This window comes from Haliotis rubra, unplaced genomic scaffold (assembly GCF_003918875.1).
Source record: "Haliotis rubra isolate DU_JTF1 unplaced genomic scaffold, ASM391887v1 Scf84, whole genome shotgun sequence".
Lineage (NCBI taxonomy): Eukaryota > Metazoa > Mollusca > Gastropoda > Lepetellida > Haliotidae > Haliotis > Haliotis rubra.
The window spans coordinates 1,086,996-1,107,242 of NW_025767568.1; the positions used below are offsets into that span (position 1 = coordinate 1,086,996).

General features: G+C 39.4%; 1 protein-coding gene across 1 annotated transcript in view; it reads left to right on the top strand.

The window, feature by feature from the left end:
- The first annotated feature begins 12,647 nt into the window (after positions 1 to 12,647).
- LOC124262482 (run domain Beclin-1-interacting and cysteine-rich domain-containing protein-like) overlaps positions 12,648 to 20,247 on the top strand; it is a 72,278-nt gene continuing 64,678 nt past the window's right edge. The window contains exons 1-2 of the mRNA XM_046696988.1: positions 12,648 to 12,720; positions 18,437 to 18,590. Coding sequence (XP_046552944.1) covers positions 12,683 to 12,720; positions 18,437 to 18,590 — 192 coding nt within the window. The 5' untranslated portion in view covers positions 12,648 to 12,682. The remainder of the gene's footprint in view (positions 12,721 to 18,436; positions 18,591 to 20,247) is intronic.

A 20,247-nucleotide genomic window follows, 5' to 3' on the forward strand; every position in this document is an offset into this window, starting at 1 on the left:
TTACTTATGACTACGTAGAGAATAGTTGTATTTCATGCAATCTGTATATATTTATATATATTTAAAAAATATTATATTTATGCAATGGTCAGTATCGATGACGTCACATCCTCCATTTCATGTTGTATTATACGTTTCATGGGAGCGGTGTTAACATAAGCAGTAATGCTTGTTCACCAATCCCAATTCATCTTCATGAATAAAAATATGTTTAAATCATACTTTGTCTCAGTCCATCTGTCTTACTACAGCTTCATCACAAAACAGGATCGGCTCGTGCCATGTGGCGATTCGGCCGGGCAGATGGAAAGCCCGCATCACTCCACTCGAGTTAAAGGTATCCTTTCGAACGGTTCGGGCCTCACCTGACCTTGATCACGTGTTCCAATACATCGTTTTAATTGTTGAAAAAGTATATCTGACAATGAACGCGTGTGTTGTAATCGGAGCAATACGGGCCACCACTGATCGGTTAGTCATAGCTTCAGTACTCTTCCTGATAGCATTAACGTTAGCTTAAATTGTTCTGTCTCTCAATGCTTGATAACAGCGTCAGCATCTGCACCAGAAAGTCTATTGCAGTAAGTAAGTTGTGAGTCCATAAAATCGAGCCTCTTCAATTAGCAAATACACATATCTCTATCGATTTCTCGCGGCATTCTGTCTTAAATACTTTCCACAAATATCAGAGACATGATGCATTTCTACCTTATAACAGCTGTTTGACACCAAATTGTTCAATAATCCAACTATATCACTTCGACCTATAAATAATCGAATCTAAACCAGACAATCCAGTGATTAATACTATGATACGCTGTGTTATGACACCAAGCAATTCGTAAAGCGACCCAGCCGGACCAGCGATGCATTTGGTAATGCACATTTGAGTAAAGAGTGAAGGGACCTAGTGAAGGGACCTACTCTGAACCAGATTTCCCGCTGTGGACCACGAGGACGTGTGAAACAGCTCGTGATTTGTGGATGGCAAAATGACTTCATCAGTAGGTTTTGTTTTTATTTACATTTATACGTAAATGCGAAGATACCAGCAGAATAAGAGGCCTACCACGGCCCGAGATCGTAACCGGGAAGACAGAAGTGAATGATTAGGTTGCGTTTAAGATATATTTTACGCACGCTTCGTTTAGTTTCCGTTAGCTTTTGTGTTTGTTAAACGCCGCACTCGACAATATTTTAGGTATATGGCGGCGGTCTGTAAATACTCGACTCTGGACAAGACAATCCAGTGACCAACATCATGAGCATCGATCTATGCCACTGGGATACGATGACAACCAGGTCAGGAAGCCTGAACTCCCGATCTTGTTAGTCGCCTCTTACAAGTATGGGTTGGTGAAGGCCAATTGTGTAAACGTCACAGATGCTTGGCTTTTTCGTATGGTATTCTCGATATTCTAAAACAATTTATCCGAGACGGTGACCCAGCTTCAACCACTCTTCACCTGGATTCGCCATGATGGTTGAAGACCAGGTTACAGCGGCGTTAAACCGAGTTCATACTATAAGTTATATAACAGTCATGTACCGGGCGTCATTGATAAAGGCTCAAATAATATATATCACATGTAAAGAAAAGTTTCTCAGAAATAATAGAACAATCATCATAATGTTTAATGTGTTGATAAACATGGCACATCGTGACATACAGACAAAACGTTCAAACAGCACTAGCAAACAGCAGTTGTATAGACCAACCTCCAAAATGAAAATGACAAACATGAAGCACTTGTTCATTCAATATCTTGTGTACCCTCCTCGCGCATCCAAGAGACAGGTGTACCTTGTTCTCGTGCTCCTTATCAAGTTCATAAAGAAAGCTTGCAGAATCGCATTCCATTCCTCTACTAAAGCTCTGCGGAGTCCTGGGACATCCACGGTGCTGGGTGACGTGTGTACACACGTCGATCGAGTTCATCTCAGGCATGCTCAATTGGGTTGAGGTCAGGCGAGCATGCTGGCCGCTTCATCCGCTCTAGACCCTGCTGTCTATGGAATTCCGTGACAATCCTGGCCCTATGAGGCTCAGCGTTGTCGTCTTGCAGTAAAGAGGGCCGACCATAAAAGTCATGCATAGCTTTCAGGAATGGTACTGCTATAGGAGCCAGAATCTCGTCCCTATAACGCCGTCCGGTAAGATTATCGTTGACCACGTGCAGTGGAGTACGTCCAGTTGGAGTTACCCCTGCCCGAACCATGACCAACCCACACACTATTGCACACTAGACCGTTGACGTAGATTCCAGCAGCCATGATGTCTAATCCATCTTAAACGCGCCTTCCTGTAACGTGGTGTTAGTGGTGGACGAATTTCAGGTCGGAGTCCGACTGGCCTTAAACGTCGATGAGCAGTGGTCCTGGATATCCTTACATTGTTAACACCGAAGTGTTCTGTCTGAAGATCTGCTGCGTTTAGGAATCTGTTGGTGTTACGCATGTGCCTATCATCTCGGACTCTTGTGAATCTGAGGCGACTTGGTCGACGTGCATATTCTATTGGCTTGAAATCTCTACCACAGTCTACCAATAGCACTCTGACTCACATTAAAGCGGACAGCAACCTGTCGCTGAGTTTGACCAGATTCTAAATGGGCCTATAGTCTTACCTCTTTCAGCAAGTCTAAAAAAACCCGTCTCATTTTAAGCTGCGATTTCAAACAGGTACCCGAACAGTGAACGACAGTGATAAAGCATCAATGCATATGTATTGTCCTCCACTTTCCATGGATAAAGCGACTTGCACGTGCAAATCATTGACATTAATGGGCAGGTGGATTTCCATATTTGAATAAAAAATGTGCCATTTGTAACAAATTGTATCGGACGTTAAAGAACATAGTACTGGCATTTCAACGGCTTGATGTGCTTTTCCATACTGTTAAGAAAGTTGGTAAAAAATTCAGTTGGATATATTTCAAACAAAGACCCGTGAAGGTCCGGGTTAGAATTGACCTCCACAACCCCTGCTTGTCGTAAGAGGTGACTGACGGGATCGTGGGGTCAGACTCGCTGACTGGGTTGACAGATGTCATCTTATCCCAACTGCGTACATCGATGCCCATGCTGTTGATCCCAGGATTTGTCTGGTCCAGACTCGATTGTATACAGACCGCCTCCAACTGGCTGGAATAGTGTTGAGTGCGGCGTAAAAGTAAACTCACTCATTCAAACAAAACAAAGATTTTACAACTTTTAAGAAATAGTGTTACCGATGTCAATGTTTCCCAAGTCATCTGTTTGGCCATGTGGGTGGCTCTGATAAGAGCCGTTGAACGTGCTTGTCCATTTTGGACGATGTACTTCACCTTTTAACCACGTGGGGGCGGTGGGGTAGCCTAGTGGTTAAAGCGTTGGCTCGTCACGCCGAAGACCCGGGTTCTATTCCCCACATGGGTACAATGTGTGAAGCCCATTTCTGGTGTCCCCCGCCGTGATGTTGCTGGAATATTGCTAAAAGCGGCGTAAAACCAAGCTCAGTTTATCCACGTGAACAGCTTGAAGTGCTTTTCTGGGTCTGGTCGCGCAGTGCCTGCAATTCCAGCTTCAGTTTTTCAGCGTAGACATTGCGCATGTCCCGCATCTTGCCGATGGTGAACATGCGCAGACGGATGCTGCGCCGGACGTCGTCCTGGTCCGAGAGTGTGGCCGTGATGTAGGAATCTTGAAGGTTTTCAAACCGGGAGTTCAGTTCATGAAGCTGGAAACAGGTTTTCTGATATATTCGTTCCCCACGCGCCAGGCGTTTCTGGAGGCTTGATGCAGTCGTAGACATCGTGGATGTAGAACACTGTTGACAACGAAGTCGGAACTGGTGATACAGGAGATGATGCTGACGGTGACGTGCATGACGCTTATATCCAGGCTGCTGCTCATGACAGTGAGCGGCGATGTCTTCTCCGGGTTGACTGAGAAGAAGGTGCAGCCACTGATTAGCAGAGAGTAGAGACACCGCAGCGTGTGATGATAGACTGTCGTAGAACAAACAACGCCATACCGGCTTCTGTCAGCGCGGCTTCTCTGGCTTCATTGTTGAAACAACAACCACTGCAACGACGACCCCGTGCATAGTATCAAAACAAACATGTCTTTTATGCTCTTTTTGTGTACATTTATTTTATTCTCTACAGTACTAAGAAAAGTTTATCTTACCACCAACTGTAATATGTGAATCGAATCTTTAAATGTTTGATTGTTCATTTTACACGGTGTCAACGTATTGACAAGCACCAGCTAATTAATTATCTTGTTCTTTTATATTTTAAAGTTGTGGCCACACCAATACTGTCACATTTATAGTTAAGAACTTATTTTATTTTGATATTCTTGAGAGGCATTTAGAAGTTGGTGAATATATAAGGCGACTTCTTGTTTATTGTATATCACAACGTTTCTGGGCTACTTCGAATTCTTGCCGTTTCTTCACCTTCACAGTAAACAAGAAGTTGCCATCCATATACTCGTCTTATATTTACTTTATTTTGTGCGACGTACAGTACAGATTCTTATACCGTTGTCTCATCTGACTCAAAACTCGCGACCCAACAAGATTTATTAACCTTAGGTGCTCCAAGAGCCTTCAAACACCAGACACGTTGTTTTCATGAATTCCTTTTTTGAAAAATATGTTTAATTATAATATCTTAATTCTAATTCATCACTATTACAGGTATGTCTCGGAGGCCTGTAAGCAGATGGTCCGTTAAACAGATGGGTGATAGCATGAGCACTCACCCACGCGGCCGGGCCAGGCACACAGTCAGCCGAGTGACTGAACCTGACCACTTGATCTGACCTATTCTGATCCTGGCGCATTTTCAAATACACCGATTAATAGATAATGGTGTTGAGAAAACCTTGGGACGTAGTCGGGACAAACAAGGATTCGCACCCACGGTCAAAGGTGTCTGTTGTGCTCAAGGGTCGCAACTCTGCACAGCAAACTACAACGCCTTCGATGACAATGTCACCTGTGACCCCACAGACACTCAGAAAGACACGTTTAGTGTTTGTTAAACGCCGCACTCAGCAATATTTCAGCCATATGGCGGCGGTCTGTACATAATCAGGGATGGGGTAGCATATGGGTTAAAGCGTTCGCGTTTCACGAAGGAGACCCGGTTCGATTCCTCACATGGGTACAATGTGTGAAGCCCATTTCTGGTGTCCTCTGTCGTGATATTGCTGGAATATTGCTAAAAGCGGTGTATAACTAAAGTGACTCACTCACTGTCCATAATCCAGTCTGGACCAGACAATCAGGTGACTGACATGAGAATTGATCTACACAATTGGGATAAAATGTCATCCGTCAACCAAGTCAGCGAGCCTGACCACAGGACCCCGTTAGTCGCCCCTCACCAATAAGGGAGAACCTGCATAATTTGGTAAACATTTATAATGGCAAACATATCCACAGCCAGATTATATGTTTACGTCATCCTCAGGAGCATCATCCCTACAGTTGACACTGACTGGCTGTTTCACTTGCAGCAGTGTATGAAATAAGGCCCGTCCGACCGCCCGAGACGGTCTAGATTTCTGACGGACGGTCTAACTTTACAGATAGCCGCCAGCCCGATGGTATGGTAAAAAATTTAGATGGTCCACACATCTGAGTAAATTTACCATATTTGGTCTGGTTAAATCCATTTTGGGCTGGTAACATTTTGAAGTTACAAGCCCTCATGTCTGGCTTGATTTTTGACGACAGTACGGCAGCCCATTTCGACATTTTCTTGGAGATATAATACCTTACGTGCGTTGATCCCCTGTAAAAGTATGCTGCCTGGTTGTGTGTTTGGTTATCATACAGCCCATAAATATGGAACATTGTCGAGTCCTTCACAGTCAGGCTTGAACTATTCACCAACCTCGTACCAAAGCACAGATGTAGGAACAAATTATGTTTTCTCATTTGATAAGTGGCATTAATCGATAATATTTTTATTTCACTATTTCCTTCAGTTACGCAGCATAGACTTGTATGGTACACGATAGTCATAAAGAAACTACCTTTGTTGAAAGATGCTGGTCGTTAACATCGCTAAAGGCAATACTTACAACAAAACAACTTCCCAGGAATTCTCTGGCATTACGTTGGCTATTCATGCAAAGTTTTGCGCCTAAGCTTCCATTGTGCCGAATGTATATGGATAGATCACTGAAAATCTGTTATGACAACAGGTGTTAGCGAATTACAGCAATAAATGATTGTGTCATGCTTTAGCCAGTATATACGTGATAACTGTCAACTTATTATACATCACTCACAGACGTCATCTGCTTTGACAACGACCACACGTCATATGTTTATTTCCTTGTAGAAGCATTAAGTTAAAAAGAAATCTGTCCGTAAAAAAATCGGTATGAAAAATAACAAAAAAACAGCTGTATTCTAAATTTAACTAAGTTTACAAAACAATACAAATTACTGCCAAGATAGAGCGGCAGTGGCAGACTTCTATGTAAGCAGCGATTCTTGCAATACAGACAGTGATGGTTGCGAAACTACAGGCATTTTAAGCAAAATTTCTGCACAGAATCATATTTTCACGCCGCTTATATACCGAAAACACACAGTAGCACGTTTGTGAAGTTTTGTTTTGATGTCGCCCCTATGAGGATTGAGACAGGCCGCTATACCAGCAGAAGGAAGACTATGAGGATTGAGACAGGCCGCTATACCAGCAGAAGGAAGACTATGAGGATTGAGACAGGCCGCTATACCAGCAGAAGGAAGACTATGTTTCAACTGTAATGAAATTGAGGACGACTTTCACACTCTGTTCAAATGCCCAGTACTAGTGTATGAAGAGGAGAGAGATGAACCTTTTAGGAACACTGCTGAAATATATTCTGATTTTACAAACCTTACTGATGTGTTAAAGTTATATTGTGTTACACACTGCCAGAAACTGCACTCTTATCGAAACGACGTCACCTTATATATTCCTAATTATACTGTTTTACTTTTATGCCTGTTAGCAGCATTATATGCGTTTATTACTACATGTATATTTATCTATGTATTTACTACGTTTTAGTCTCTCATAGATCACTAAGTGATAAGTTCTGTACTTTTAGCCTCTGTGTAATATATTTTATCAGTGTATCAATCACCTGTATGTACACGATTCATCACGCCGAGGACCCGGGTTCGAATCCCCACATGGGTACAATGTGTGAAGCCCATTTCTGGTGTTCCCCGCCGTGATATTGCTGGAATATTGCTAGAAGCGGCGTCAAGCCAAACTCACTCACTCACCCCACTGTATGTACACAGGTGAGACTGAAATAAAATCATTGTCTGTCTGTCTGTCTCTCTGTCTTCACGAAACTGTTGGTTGAGGTTGTGCCCATTATATATATACATCTTAACAGGAACGATGTAATACAACGATGCGACACTGTTTTACAATTAATGACACTGCCATACAACAATATACATTACAGTATCCATTAGGGCTGTAACGAACTATCGATGTATTGCAATTGTTGAGTCTCCGATAGCAATTAATCGATGGTAGAAACGAAAAAGTATCGATGCATCGATAGTATGTGTGACTATCGATAGTTTAGTAATTTACTTCGGTTGATAAATGTGAAGCGCAAAAAACAGGATGTGTGGGTGCATACTTGCAGCTACATTCACTTCATGCTTTAACTGTTTACTTAATTTGGGTTTCAAGTTTCTTGTCACTCATTAGAGGAGACTGAAACTACTTCAGCTTGTTTATATTTCATATACACTATACATTCATTTGGAAAAGGACTTAAAATGAGACAATTCAAGAAAAAAAAGTATTGCAATAGTATGTTGCAATAGACTATTGTAATCGCAATAGTTGTTTCCCCCTCAACAGTCACCCCTAATATCCATGTAGAATGTTTGAGATGTTTGAATGAGTTGCAGATATTAACCGTGCTGGAATCTGCAGGCCGTCGGTTCCAGTCACACATACGTCCACATTTAGTGTTCATGTTTTCTTCCATATGGGCTCAATGTGTGGAGCCCATTTCTGGTGTTCCCCGCCGTGATGTTGCTGGAATATTGCTAAAAGCGCGTAAAACCAAACTCAGTCAGTCATGGTTTCTTTCGCCAAAATGTAAAAACGTTTGGCCTTCCTATGAAAATTACCAGTTCACTGTCAAACTGCTTAATGTCTGCTCAGAATAAATAATATCCCTCGTTTATTTATTCCATTTCTTTGTTGCAGACATTTAAAGCTACCTAGAACCGAGCTTGCAACGATGCATCTTCTGCTGCCCTGCCTGCTGGTGTAGCTAATGTCTTTGGAGTCACCGGAACAAGGAGGCGAGTTCTGTTCAGGACCTGTCCCTCATCAAAAGCAGACAGTGACTTCATCTCGCTCTAGAAAACTCTGAACAAGAATGAGTGCACCATGCACTGTCTGTGTAGCTCCCGCTGTCTGTGTAGCTCCCGCTGTCTGTGTAGCTCCCGCTGTCTGTGTAGCTCCCGTTGTCTGTGTAGCTCCCGCTGTCTGTGTAGCTCCCGCTGTCTGTGTAGCTCCCGTTGTCTGTGTAGCTCCCACTGTCTGAGTAGCTCCCGTTGTCTGAGTAGCTCCCGTTGTCTGTGTAGCTCCCGTTGTCTGTGTAGCTCCCACTGTCTGTGTAGCTCCCGTTGTCTGTGTAGCTCCCGCTGTCTGTGTAGCTCCCGCTGTCTGTGTAGCTCCCGCTGTCTGAGTAGCTCCCGCTGTCTGTGTAGCTCCCGCTGTCTGTCAGCCTCCTGCATCACCAGTAACGACTACACCTGTCGGCTGAGTGAGATGTACACCGACGGAGGTTGTCTGATCTTGTGACTGATGACGCCTGCCCACCTTGCTATTTTAAGATCTTCATATTGTTTGTCTTTACAACTTTTTGTTTTGTTTGTTTATTGTTTAACGCTGCACTACAGCAAATATTATTTTTAAATAAAAGTGTTTTATTTCATTCAAGTTTAAATGTTAACTTCATATCACCATAGACGGATCCATGTGAGAATGGAGGGACATTTACCCCCCAGAACCGGATGTGTCAATGTGCCGAATGCTTTGTCGGGGTATACTGTCACAGACGCTACCGAGGCATTTCATTAAACATGTCATGGCCTTATGTAAGAAATGAGATAAAATTTACTAATGAAACCGTGAAGTCATAAATATGGATAACCTCAAATCGTATTAGCTCAAGAATGAAATATTTTCTCATATTGCTTTATTTCACCTGTCAGTATTTAAAATCGTATAAAAACGCACACCTATAAATATTGGAAAGTTGTTTACACAATGAGGCCATTGTATCCTGATGTTTGATAAAGCTGTGATGTGACATAAGGAAACGTCAATCTCATAACAATTTTGATTTAATTATGCCAAGTTATCTATGAGAGAGAGAGAGAGAGAGAGAGAGAGAGAGAGAGAGAGAGAGAGAGAGAGAGAGAGAGAGAGAGAGAGAGAGAGAGAGAGAGAGAGAGAGAGAGATCAAAGTCTTTATATCATGAAGATCAAACATATTATGTGCATACATATGTATATAAATATACAAGAAAGGGGGCAAAGTTACAAAATTGATATAGGTGTATATACAATTATATTAATCAAGATGATTACCTGAAGCTACAATTTACATAAGAACATACATGTATATGTGTATACAATTAATTCATACAAGAAACTTCCGAAGGTGGACATACATCATTATACATCTGCAGAGATCAATCAGTATAACATTGTAGGAGATGTCGTCTTATTCAGTAAATGTACAAAGAAAATCGTAAAATGATTGTTTCCCATGTCCCTTGATCAACATTATCATTAAAAACAGTTTCACTTCCAAATAGAAAAGAGAGCATATCGAGTTCATCCTGTGATTCAAAGGCAACATAGGTTTCGACATCATTGAAAACTACTATAATGTGATGAAAATATCGAATAATTTCTTCTACATCTACTAAGTCCATCAAAAGCTGAATTTCCTTATATTATGTGTTTTGTATGGAATGAATCATGGGTAATATTTAGGGGAATCCCCAACTTAGTGAAGGTTTTTCTATCTCACCTACTGAAGAGCTCGCTATCCTAGCTAGCTGGGATCGGTAACTCAAGTTAGGACAAAGATAGGGTCGTTTTGAGAATGTGTCTTATCCTAACGGTAGGCTGTCCTAACTCCTGTCCTAACTAGTTAGGATCTGTCTTAGCTGGGACACTTTCTTCAGTAACCCATGCTTGTCGTAAGAGGCGACTAACAGGATCGGGTGGTCAGGCTCGCTGACTTGGTTGACACATGCCATCTGTTCCCAATTACGTAGATCGATGTTCATGCTGCTGACCGCTGGATTATCTGTTCCAGACTCGATTATTTACAGACCGCCGCCATATAGCTGGAATACTGCTGAGTGCAGCGTAAAACTAAACTCACTCACTCACTCAACTCTATGAACTCGCTCACTGCATCAATGGTAGAATTGGTAGATACCAGGCCTAGTATCCAGGGTGAAAGGTCATCCTCACACTTGGGAGTCAACACGTAACGGTGGCCTTGATCAAACAATATTTGAGCAAGAGACGTATGAAGCTCTTTGAAAATCACAGGTAATACTTAATTGGACCTCAGAAGTTGTGAAATATAGAAACCAAATGTTGGAGGTGCCGGGCTAATGTTACACGGACTATCCGTGCTTATGTGTATGATGTACATCAGGTCATTGGTCGAGGTCAGACACAGATTGTTAAAGCAAAGGCGCATGCTACTCCAAGATCCAATACATGAAAATGAACTTATGAGATGTTTCATAACGGCTGGTTCCAAACGACTCATGTAGGCTTTTTCACTGCATGTATATGGCTCCAATAATGCCGATACATCACTCACTCACTTGGTGATATGTGTTTGAGGTGGCACCTGTCGGGCTGCTTTGTACAAATGTTAAATTCATCCTATAGATTCCCCTGTTCTAAAAGCACCGATTTTGAAAAGCCTTTTAAATTGAAACTGGCCGCTGGAGCGGTGTACCTAGAGAAGAAAGAATTTGTCCATTATGCAATTCTCCTGCAATTGCAGACGAGTCTCATTTTTTGTCTAAATGTGAAGTTTTTATGCCAGATCGATCTCAACTTGTTCCTAATAAATGTGTGCAATGGCCCAATCCACTAAAGATGGCGAAATTGATTTAATTCAAGAAGAACTAATATATTGCGCAACCTCGCAATATTCATTAACATTATATCCAAACGATTAAAATTCAGTTTAAAATGTTTTACCCATAACTTGTGTAATATCTCTATTTCTTGATATATTTTCCAAGTATTTGTGTTAATTTATGAATTAATGTAAATTCCCTCCATCTCGTTATTCATGATATTTATTGTTGTAAATTATGAATTGTCTCATGTACCACCGTTGACGGTTTTCGAGAATAAACATATGTCTATGGCAGTAGATACTATAGTAACATTGTGCTGGAGATATAATGATGCAAGAAGGTGCATCAGGCTTTGAACATCCTGGTCTTTATTATTTACGTGAATCTTGACAAACGTCAGAGACATTATTCCACCACTGAAAATACAATCAGGCATTTTTGTTAGCCTTGCAATAATTTGAAGTGTATTTTGACCCTTTTGTATTTTCTATACACTGGTCACAATCAAAGGACTTTTCTCCTTAAAATGAATAGGAAAACCCCACGTCTAATACGCTGGAGCTTGTTTTTGCAGGGATTTCAAATGAACATCAAACATGTTATGGTAAAGACACTGAATTGTCAACTTCCTATTTTGAAAAAAAATCTAAAGCTTGCACACAATATTTACGAGTATATACGTAACAAGTGTCTCCTTAAAATTGTATATGTTCAATCTTTCTTTCTCCCAAGCGGGGAGAGGTATGACAGCTAACTGAGTTAAGTAATGTACTGTTATGATATTGTTACTGAGATTTAGTAGATGTTCATAGCATATTATATGTACAATACTTACCTGTCAGGAATGTATTTCTATTTAAAGTATAAGCAGTTTATGTATTTTGTTACTCCGGGGGACAGGTGTAAAGTGGAATCTCCTAGAGATAGAGATACAGACTAATCCAGTAGGATATCGAACTTTCAAGAAGGTGTAAAAACTTTATAAGTTATCAAACGCAAGCTACTTTCATCTCACAATTCATCAAAACAAAATAACGTTGTCAATCTAGATATCCAGTCCAGAATGGTCACTGTTTCCGTTAAGTTGAAATGATTATCAATAAATGTACTAATTTCTATTACCACTGCCATTGTAATTGTACTACTATTTAGTTTTGTACTGTCTCGTTATTAAGTACTGCAATTGTTATTATTTTGCAATTTTGGGTATTGATTTGTAAGTCTTGTTAATTTGTTTTGGTTAAATTGTTATAACATTTTTGTATAAACCGTTGGATTCACACAATTAGTTGTGTAATAGATTTCTGGTTTAACGTTTTGTTTCAATCAGGACATGTTGGTCTATAAAACCCAAAATGTCATACACTTTGTTAAAAAGAAAAGTAGAAAATTGTGTCACCTGTGATGAAATCTGGTATCGAAATTACAACTTGAAATCATCCATTCTGGACCCGGAAGACTCTAGAGTACCTGCAGTTACCTCCCTTGATAAATACGGGAACGTCAGCCATGTAAACAATGGCGGACAGTGGTGATTATGAGGAACCAAAGGCAGGGTAAGGTTAATGACACTGAATATAATTTTGTAAAGATGGTCCTAAGGTTTGTGATAAATGAAAACAAAGTCGCTGGGCGTGACCGGAGTGCCCCTCTGTCGATTGTAAATTAGTCCGGTGACACAGCGTTACCACAGGATGCAGGTTGGTTCACCTGTCACATGTCCAGTGCGTTGTATACGCCTAGCGATACTATTTCTCGAAAATTACTCACGTTCGTCATTATTCATGTCACTCTCAGAGAATTTGGTGTTAGTTTTCAAATATCATCTGCCACATCATGTTCATATCCTCAGCACAATAAACAAAATAATAATATTAAACCCAGATTGTGTCTCATCATGAATGGTCTGGGAACTGTTTAAAATGTAAATGCAATGCAGAGCTAAGCAACAGGCAACTCATGGAAGAAATTCTGACCTAGCTAACAAGTCCAAAAATAACACTAAAGCGTTTTATTTGAGGAAGAACACTTGCTTAATGTTTACTTTACCTGAAATAATCTGATGTTATGTTTAATATAATAAGACATAGCCTGTAACTCGGCCAGCCAGTTCTAGTTTGGTTCATAAGAGATTCCCAGCTTCTAATTAGACTAACATAAGGCCATTCTTGTATGAAAACACCCACTCACTTCTCTATTTGAAAATGGATCTCGTATCAAATAAATCTACCAGATTTATGATATATCCTCGTGTTATTGGTTTTGGATGCTTGAGAACATCCGTTGTTGACTCGATTATCACATGAACAATTTATGCAACCTGCCACACTATAGCAAGAGTAAACACTGCCATCTGAAAACATGTTTTGTCTGTATGTTATTATGATCGAGAATATATATTGCTGTATATGCTGAATTTACTTGCCCTAGAATCATTGTGATCATATTCACACAATTTTATAGGAAGAGTAAAGTATCACCATTGAAAAGTAGCTGTGTATTCATATACAAATATGAATTAAACCAAAACTAGGAAATTAGAATTTGATAGTTCAGAAACATGATCAGAATGAATTATTTGCTTGAAACATTTTTTCACAGGAAGTAATGAGTGCTTGTGATTATTGTGATGCTTTATGACTTAATGGCTGATATTTTGCATTTCAACAGTTGTTTTCTGTGATGATATGCTTGTACAATCCAAATCCAGTTACCAAATAAGCTGGGAATATTTGGGTTAAGAATAGATTAATATGAAGCAGATGTAATGAAAGAAATGGGTTGTGAAAATCAAATGTAATTGTAATAGGCCACAGTTACAATTTACCAAGAATTCAGTCTGTAGGAATGCCTTATTACCAGTGTTTAAAACTCCCAAAATCCCAAACCAGACAGCCGGACGTGTTACTTTAAAAAATTACCAGTCCGGATACAAACTTGCTTGTCCGGTTTTCAACAATGAAAAAAAAATTTAAATCAGGTTTCTGAATACTTTACTGTGTACATGTGTAGGCCTTGCAACGAACTACATAGTACTAACGTTCACAGGCAATGCACCGAGTTTAGGTAAACTGAAAGTAGAAAAGTATAATACTTTATGGATAACAACTTCTTTATTTGTTGTGATGCGACGTTTCGGTATAGCTTCTTATACCGTTGTCAAGCAAGAGCACTATCCATAAAGTATTATGCTTTTCTATTATCCATCAACTTCTAAAATGCCAATCTAACAGATAAACTGAAAGTACATGTGAAATACACAATGCCATTTTAGAAAGTGATCAAATGCAACATATGTTATATTTGGGATTACACTTTCTCAGTAAAGTACAGATTCTAGTACTTTTGGGGGTTGAGTCACATCCGGGATTCGAACCCACACCCATGTTGAAAGTACATGTGTTGTGATTGGTTATTGTAAAATGAACTGTCCAATCGTAAATAGTTTAACATAATTATCATAATACCTTAAACACCTCAAACTGCCGACAAGAGAACCTGTCTGATATTATAAAATATTTACTGTTAGGGGTAAAAACATCTACCAGACCACCGGACAGGCTACTTTTGAAATTTGACCGTCCGAGATGTAAATAGACCGTTCCGGACAGTCGGCAGGCGGGAATTTTAAACGCTGTTATTACCCAAAAGTTCAGATTTGCACTTCAGGGCAAACCTTGCAGTGATTTCACTGATTGACATCATGAGCATCGATCAACATCATTTGGATACAATGACAGCTGTCAACGACGTCACCAAACCTGACCACCATATCCTGTTATGTTTATAATAAATCAAATCCACACAATATATATGTATACACCTCAAGATGCCTTATCAACATTCACATTACCCATCATTCTCAGCTCCCTGGGGAACATACAACTCACGGTGCCTTATCAGGTGCTTGGTCAACACTCACATTACTATCTCTTCCTCAAGTTAGTTATTCACTGCTAGGTGAATACAGGCATATTTTGAACAGTCACTAGCCTGAGGAGACACCACATGAAACAAGGATGATGTATCTTTGATTTATTTAAACAAGGATCAAGAGATCATCATTCCAGTTCCACCAATGCTCCATTATACTTGTTGAAGTAAGTTTTAAAAACCTCTTTAATTTTCTAATACCACACATGAAATTCAGTAGAAAGAACAATTGTATTGTCTTATTTGTGTTTGAGCCAATTCTGTTATGGCAGTTTTTAACCAGTTATCAACTTTTGGTACTGTGCGATCATGAAAGATCTCAGGAGGTTGAATTTGAGGTAAAGTTCTGAAAATGAACAACGTGAATAAATTTTTTATGAGCTTCGTTTCAATATTTCATCAGTCTGTTTTACAGAAAATTCCAAGTGAGTGCATTGTGTTGAACAGTGTGCATGACTCACAGGTATTGATTACTCCGACATTAAACAATTTTGTTCAATATGTATGGTCTTCTGTCATCATTATAATGGGGTGTGAACATGATGAAGAAAAAGCAATGTTCGTTCCACGTTTACTTAGGGTTAGAAATATGTCCCCAGGAACCCTTGCTGGTTGAAGAGGCTGGATTATAGATTGGGTGGTCAGGCTTGATGTCTTAGATATAGATGTCATTGTACGCAGACAATGATGGACTCAGTTTATAGACCACTGCAGACTTGATTATTTACAAGCCTCTGTGGAGCGGAGGGAAAGCTTAGTGGTTGAAGCTGTGGTTCAACACACCAAAAAGACCCGGGGTTGATTCCCCACATGGATACAATGTGTGAAGCCCATTTCCTGCTGTCTCCCACCATGATCTTTCTGGAATATTGTTAAAATTAGCGTGAAACTAAACTCACTCACTCACTCAGTACAGGCCATGTTGGTTTAGCTGAAATATTTCTAAATGCTCATTAATCATGTGCTAATATAAAACACAAACAAGGACCATAGTGCTAGCACCTGTCATCTCCTACCTTTCCTTCTGGATCAAATGGTTATTATGCCCCTTAGCTATGACAGGATCTACCGATTTCCTGTCACAGTGATACCCAGTGTGTTAGCTTGGGCTCCTTCTGCAATGTGTAATGGACTTGAGGACATCTGCTATTGTCTTCATCAAGGTTAATGTGTGATTATGCTTAGTTTTGACAGTTGTGTGTTTGATGTATTTATAAATATACTGTGTTTGATCACATACAGAAGCCGTGTGTTAAAAAATATTGATTTTTAATGTTGGTCCAGGCACCTTCTTAATTTTTTAACTGAATGGAAACACTGCATGTGGACAACTGCACTCTACTGAATTATACTGATTTATAGATTATTTTGATAATGAATAGGATGTTTGTACAGAAATAACAATGTTAATTGAATAAAGCTTCCTGAGTTAGATGGTAAGATATATCAGGCCAAAAAGCATTGTGTTTTGGGTAATGTGACATTGACAAACCTGTTGCTTCATGGGTGACCAAAGTATCTCTATCACAGCTGGAAACTGATGTTTAACAGTTGAGAAAAAAAGACATCCGATATTTCCATATGTTATCTTTGCTGTAGCTGATCTGACCTGCAAGTCCATGAATCACTGGGATGGTTATGTCTTTATTTGTTCCTGCCTCTGTTGCTGGGTTGGTGAGGGATAATCAATTGGTTCTTCTCATGCAGTTTTACTAGCACATCAGCTATCAGGAAGCTTTCTTTGATAGCCAGTTTGAGTTAAACATTTCTACATTACATAAAAGAAATAAAAAAGTGACTTTTTTTTCAAATTGTCCGCGAAGGCACTTTGTTTGGAATCATAGGTAGATGCTGTAACAGACACAGAAGGGTGGGTTTGGAAAAGAACTGACTCTTATTCCCATGTTGACACTTAAAAGTTAACCAAGAATTAGCCTGTAAAAGAACTAGTAGTGAAACCAACAAATTACAAGGACTTGTGCTGTAATTAACAATTGTATTAAAAAATTAACTCAGTTCACAACTCTATACAAATCAGATATGACTATCGCAGTACAAAGTAAGGGGGCGGTACACAATCAGTCAGTATAAGAGAAGTGATTATAGCAGTAAAGACAAACATGGCAACATTCATCTCTCTCGGACCTGTTACTATAGGCCTAGGCAGGATACTACTGATTGTTACACACAAGGCTAGTCTTCCAGTAGCTTGAGGTGAGAAGCAATAGATAGGTCCCCTTATATACATACAGATAAGTTGCTAGAAGATTCTACAACAACCCCTATGGTTGTAGTAACTTGTAGTAACCTGTAGTAACTTGTCGTACCCTGGAGCACTACCTACAGGAACAATGTATAACGTTGTCTGATGCTTGATGAGCATTTCAGTAGGATTTTCATGCAAAATGTATAGTACATACAGAAGGCCAGTGAGATCGATCATATATCCAATCAATGTATATCAGTGTATATCCTTCTTGTTGTATAAACACTCTTTTCACACCAATCTATAGTATTTCAATACCAATCTATTGCATAAACATACCACTTAATCCCCTTGAACTCTGTACATCTCGGTCAACACATATCACTTTATCTCATTGATCTCTGTACATCTCAGTGTTTAATTCCATCTCACTGGCCTCCTGTACATACTGTATATGTTGCTTGTAAATCATACTGGGGCAAGAAGTAGCCAGAAACGTCATGTTGTAAATAATAACCAAGTTGTAAATCCATACGATACATTGTTATTTATAACACTGTCTTGTAACAATTTTTAGATGCAGTGTTAGTTAATGATGATCTAAATTAGATTTGATAACTCTTGCAGACCCATCAGAATGCAGCATTGTAATGTGATGGTATTTAGAAGATAAACATGCTGTCTTGGAGAATCAGAGGTATGTAACGCAATTATTATAGCTCTAAATTTGATTTAAAACCGAACACATAGTTGAGGTTTTAAATAAAAAATTTAGAGCTATTATAATTTCGTTATATACCTCTGATTTTCCAACACAGTACATTTATCTCCATTCCACCATAACCGCGTTAATAAGATTTAAAAAAAAAATACATACTGTGTTGGAAAATCAGAGGTATATAACATGATTATATGCCTCTGAATGACTTTGATTAACCAATCACAATCCAGTATTTACTGAAGTCATGGTAGAATATTAGATATATTGGCATAACAATCTGTAATATGAACAAAGACTGACATGGCCAAACACTTAGCAACAACAACCTTGTGTACAAACTGATCACTTCATGTTTGTTCTTGATGCCAGTCTGTTCTAGACACACATCATCTCTATACTGTTGTAACTTCAGATCCACACACCATGAGCTGCTTATTGGATTAAAGTCAACAATCGAGGGTCTGCTGGCAACCCACAGCACCAATGTCTGGAACACGTATGGGGGTCTGAACCGCGTCTGTAGCCATGTCGACCAGATCCTAAGACACAGAATCCGACCAGCACAGGTACGGCTTGCCATCATCATTGTTGTGTTTGTGTTTGTTTCTAAGTGTTGTTCATTCACTGATGACCAGCGGAGCTCCAGGGAAGCTTCATGTTTGTGTAGATATACAAAATATGTCGATTTACCCATTTATTTCTTCAGTTGTTGTTTTTTGACGTTATGATCACTCACACAATCAGATTATCAAACTGTACCCCATCTTGAATTCAATTCGTTATTTGTGATTACTATTATCAAATATTAATGTGTTGTTTAAAAAAGTGTGTTTTGGGTGTTATTTATCAAAACAAGTTTGCAAAGCAGAATATATTCAAACCAGGCAGGTTAATAGTTAGCATTCGTATGTATATAATTTGACTGTCACTGGTCGTTGTCGTGATAAATCAACACTCCCACCATCATCAAAAATTGTCAAATAATGATTTTGTTATTAATTCACTAAATATCAACGGTGTGCATGACTCCCAGGTATTGATCTCTCCGACAGCAAACAATTTGGTACAAAATGTTTAGTCTTCTTTCATCATTATTACAGGGTATAGAGGAAAAACATTGTTAGTTCTCCTGCATTTACTTACAGTTAGAAATATGTCCCCAGGAACCCTTGCTGGTTGAAGTGGCAACTGGATAGATTGGGCAGTCAGGCTTGATGTCTTGAATAATACATCAACTGTCTACTTGCTACTGTATTCATTACCCAATATTTAAAATATGTATCATATTTGCCTAGTTATATATTGCAGCCCATTTCATTGGTACAAATACTCGTTGGGCTTTTATTTTTTGAAAAAAATGTTTGCATTATGCACAAGATAATTTAGCAGTCAGCATTTCAAGAAATCTTCTTTTAGAAACTGTCTACTCATGTGTCAAAATACTGAATACACCGGCCCCAGAGGAGTAAAGACATCTAGATTACCAAAAGAAACCTCTGCCTTCTGCAACTGTGTGAAGGAGTTAATATTCAATGTCTGAGAATGTTATCTGTAGTCCTGTGTCGATGTTTGTTTCAGTGTTGTTTGTGTGTGTACATGTGTGTGTTGCATGTCAGCATCACCTGATGCAGTGTGATAAAGCTGCTGGGCCCATTCCATATGTTCGTATCAGTAAATAGTTGATGCAGGTAATTACTGATACAGGTAATAGGATGGGAACTGGCCTGAGTGACATTGTGTCATTGTATCTGATGGTATGGATCATTGTGGTCTATATGGGGTAGCTGATGTATGGGTGATTGTGGTCTATAGGGGGTAGCTGATAGCATGGATCATTGTGGTCTGTATGGGGTAGCTGATACTATGGGTGATTGATTGTACTGTCTGGAACAGGACCCCTACTTGCTAATTTCAAGAAATACAGGGATTCTCTAAGGTTAATGACTGTACTGTAAGGTTTAATGCTTACTTTAATAACATCAACTTTATATGTCTTGTCACACATTTTAAACAGTGAATAATATTTTATTTAAACTTATCCTATCTCACGACTTGCACCTCTCTCTCTCTTGCTTCGACTATTAGTGGAACGACTGTAAACTTTTTTCCATTAGCCTCCTTGTCCATTCGCCCGTGCACTTCATGCTGCTCTCCTTAATTAGCTTCCTAGTTCCTAATAAGCTTGCAGCATGCTCCACTAATTGCCCACGTGACTACCTTGAA